A 3,928-nucleotide genomic window follows, 5' to 3' on the forward strand; every position below is an offset into this window, starting at 1 on the left:
CAAATGGGTCACAAAATCTATCGTGATAAACTCTCATTTCCACTCTGGAATCGATAAGCTATGCAGTAATCCTCTAGGTCATCGATGTTCAGCCTTAACCTGCTGACATACCAAGAACTTGGACACATACTGATGCCCACTCTGCTTATTCCTTTCCACCAAAATCGAGTCCGCAAGTTCTTGTACATCTTGTTGCTCTCCGGATGAATAATCAACTTGGTATGTTGCGCTTGAGATAAAAGCTCCTCCCTCATAGTATCATCCTCCGGTACAACAATACGAACAAATAAACACAAAAACCCATCTGACTGGTAGTGAAATCCATATGTACTATCCCTATTGGCCATTCGAGCCAACCACTGAATCTTCAGATCTTACATCTGAGCATCTCGAATCTGAGAATACAAGGCTGGCTCAGATAGAATTGCAAACATCTGAATTCTCTTAATACCCTTATTGTGCTTAAAAGTATATCCTAAGAACAACAATCCTGAATCACACTAGAGATAAGATAAGTTTGAAGTGCAGACACTTGCACTTACGACTCAAAGCATCCGTATTCAAGTTTGCAGCACCTGGATGATATTTTATTTTGCTTCATAATATTTCAGCAAACCCATATAATGTCTCTGCCTCATGTTCAACTCTGCCTGAGTAAACAAATATTTTAGACTTTTGTGATAAGTGAAGATTTCAAACTTCTCGCCATAAATATAGTGGTTCCAAATCTTCAGTGCAAAGATAATAACTGCTAGCTCAAGATCATGTACCGGATAATTGTCATCGTGAACCTTTAACTGTCTAGAAGCGTACGCATTCACGTGTCCATTTTGAGTCAGAACACAATCCAAACCATGCAAATAAGCATAAGTATACACGACGTAGCCTCCAGAACTAGATGGTAATGCCAACACTGGTGCATAAGTCAACCATCAATGAAGTTCACAAAAATTCTCTTCACTCTCATAAGACCACTCAAAAGTCACACCTTTTCGAGCAAGCTGTGTCAGGGGTCGAGCTAGTTACAAGAAATTCGTGATGAAGCAACGATAATAACCTGTCAGACCCAGAAAACTACGAATCTTGACAACTGACGTCGGACTCTGCCAGTTCAACACAACCTCAATATTGCTTGGGTCAACTGAAACTCCCTGACTGGATATGACATGGCCAAGAAACACCACACGATCTATCCAAAACTCACACTTACACATTTTCGCGTAGAGCTGCCTTTCCCAAAGATTCTGCAAGACAAGTCTCAGATGATATGCATTCTCATACACAATATGTGAGTATACCAGAATATCATCGATAAATACCACCACGAAATTGTCTAAGTACTCATTGAAAACACGGTTCATCAAATCCATGAATACAACCAGCGCGTTAGTCAATCCAAACGGCATCACCAAGAACTCTTAATGTCCGTATCTTGTCCGACACGCAGTCTTGGCTATATCTTGATCTCTCACTCGCATATGATGATAATCTGATCTCAAATCAATCTTGGAGTATACTGAAGTAACCTGAAACTGATCGAATAAGTTATAAACATGAGACAAATAATACTTTATTCTTGATGGTCACGCGGTTCAATCGACGCAATCGATACACAGTCGCATAGACCCATCCTTCTTCTTTACAAAAAGAACAGGATCTCTCCACGGAGATACACTAGGCAAATGTATCCCTTATCCAAGAGATCCTACAAATGATTCTTCAACTCGCGAATCTATGATGAAGCCAGACGATACAGTGCTTTCAAAATAGGTGACGTACCTGACACCAGATCAATGCCAAACTCAACTTCCCGAACAGGAGGGAAACCCGGAATCTCTTCAGGAAAAACATCAGGAAATTCATTGACAATAGACAAACTCCTTATACCAACGCTCCCAGCAGACAAATAAGCGGAATAAATTAGGTATCCTTCCCCTCTAGAGTCCAGAGATCGACATGCTTTTAAAGCAGATACCAATGACATTGAGGGTCGCGCTCTTTCACCATAGAAAAACCAGCTGTAACCATCGATCGGGTGAAATTGTACAATTCTCTGGTAACCATCCACAGAAACTCGGTACCTGGTCAACATATAAATTCCCAAAATGCAATCAAAATCCTCCATCGCTAATACCATGAGATTCACTATCAGAACATTACCCTCAAACTCTAAGAGACAACCAAGAACTAGGCGTTTAGCCAATGTTAACTGACCAGTCGGGTAGAAACAGAAATCACTATGTCTAGAGCAATATAAGGTAACTTGTGACGTTTGACAAAATGTGCGGATATGAAGGAATGAGATGCACCAATAAAAATAAGTACAAAAGTAGGTATACTGCATAAAACAACATACGCAATAACCCTCTCATTCTCCTCCACTGCCTGGTCATGACTCAGTGCAAACACCTAACTAGAGGCACACAGTCGTAGATAAGATCCTTCCGCTGCTTGCCCTGATGGCCTCTGCTGCACATTAGTCTGGGAACCAGAACCAGAACCTCCTTATACCCCAGCCTGTGGACAATCCATCTTAAGATGACCAATCTCCAAGCTTCTGTGGCTTTGCGGCACCTGTCCGTCGGATGGTTCTCCCCATAGTGATCACACTTGCATTTCTTCCCAAACCGCATCATACCACCCAATCTTGAGAAAGAAGTAGAAGAAGCAGACTTCTTAAAAGACCGAGCACAGGGACCCAAAAAACTCGCAGGTTAAGAAGACTGAAATGACTTAGCTCGATTCATACTGATCTTTACTTGCCGACACCGGTTCACTAAACTCTCATAGGAAGTGGGATAATCACACACCGTGACTCGGTCAAAAATATCCTGGTTCAGCCCCTGCAATAAATGATCGTACTTTACCTCAGAACTGGCGCCAATATGTGGACAATACGGAAGGAGATCAATAAAATTCTGCTGGTACTTGTCCACAGACAAAGATCCATGCTTCAGATTAAACAACTCAATGGCCTTCGCATGGCGAAGAGATGGATAAAAATACAGCTGATAGAACAATCTGCATAAATCTGGCCACCAAACATGTCCATGCTCCTGAAGTACTGGTGCAGACGTGGACTTCCACCACTTACGAATGCGTCCCTCCAACAGAAAATTTAATGCCTCCATCTAATTATCCTCGGAGAAATCAAAGGCTCGGAAACAACTATTCATACGCTCCAACAAGTCCTCTGCTACCTCAGGATTCTCACCCCCACCAAAAGCTTTGGGCCTATCTGCACGAATATATGGAGCTCGAAATGACGCCTAACCTCGCGATGATGGCAATGTGCACGGGGATGTCTAGGAGAATCACCATCTCCCCAGCGGCCAACACTACCCTGACTCTCCTCATCTCTATCGGCCATCTAAAAATACAATGCATATCAAAATCCAAAGAGCCAAAACTAATTCCCAGATTTATCTTAAACATGCTCTGAAACCATGAATGTAGTGACCTGCATCGTGATAACCTGCTAACTAAAAACTTAAGCATGCAATAATTCCTAATAAGACATAATCGGATAATTAACATCGGAAACTTAATTAAGGTTGTACAACCCAAAATAAAGAGATCTGAAATCTTAAATTAACACAACCATATCGAATAAAATATTCCCAAAACCAACACCCCTGGAAAACGATACACAAACACTACGATGGAAAACTCCTCACGCTAACGACCTCGTCATCTAGGATCTCTCAGCATCTCCTGCGCTATCCAACCTGAGGCCTGCCCCTCGAATAGGGTTGTCCAATAATCACATAAATAAAGGACGTGAGCAAACTACACTCAGTACGAGAGTATGAATATACAATATTATATGTGCATGAATGCAAGTGTATGGGTTACCAAGACTCGAGGTCAAGAATCTCTGGTTCAAGAACAGACTCGGGCCCTAGGTATGTAGAATTCTGTGTCGTTG

At 41.9% G+C, this 3,928-nt stretch overlaps 1 protein-coding gene across 1 annotated transcript; it reads right to left on the minus strand.

Moving 5' to 3' along the window:
- Nucleotides 1–1,732: 1,732 nt before the first annotated feature.
- Nucleotides 1,733–3,466, minus strand: LOC140864620 (uncharacterized). The gene is made up of 5 exons (XM_073268907.1): nucleotides 3,461–3,466; nucleotides 3,215–3,370; nucleotides 2,764–3,131; nucleotides 2,410–2,646; nucleotides 1,733–2,081 (listed from the first exon to the last, which is right to left on the minus strand). Exons 1-5 carry the CDS (start codon nucleotides 3,464–3,466, stop codon nucleotides 1,733–1,735), a joined length of 1,116 nt encoding a protein of 371 aa, XP_073125008.1.
- Nucleotides 3,467–3,928: the final 462 nt, after the last annotated feature.

The sequence above is a fragment of the Henckelia pumila genome, chromosome 1, assembly GCF_033568475.1.
Source record: "Henckelia pumila isolate YLH828 chromosome 1, ASM3356847v2, whole genome shotgun sequence".
Lineage (NCBI taxonomy): Eukaryota > Viridiplantae > Streptophyta > Magnoliopsida > Lamiales > Gesneriaceae > Henckelia > Henckelia pumila.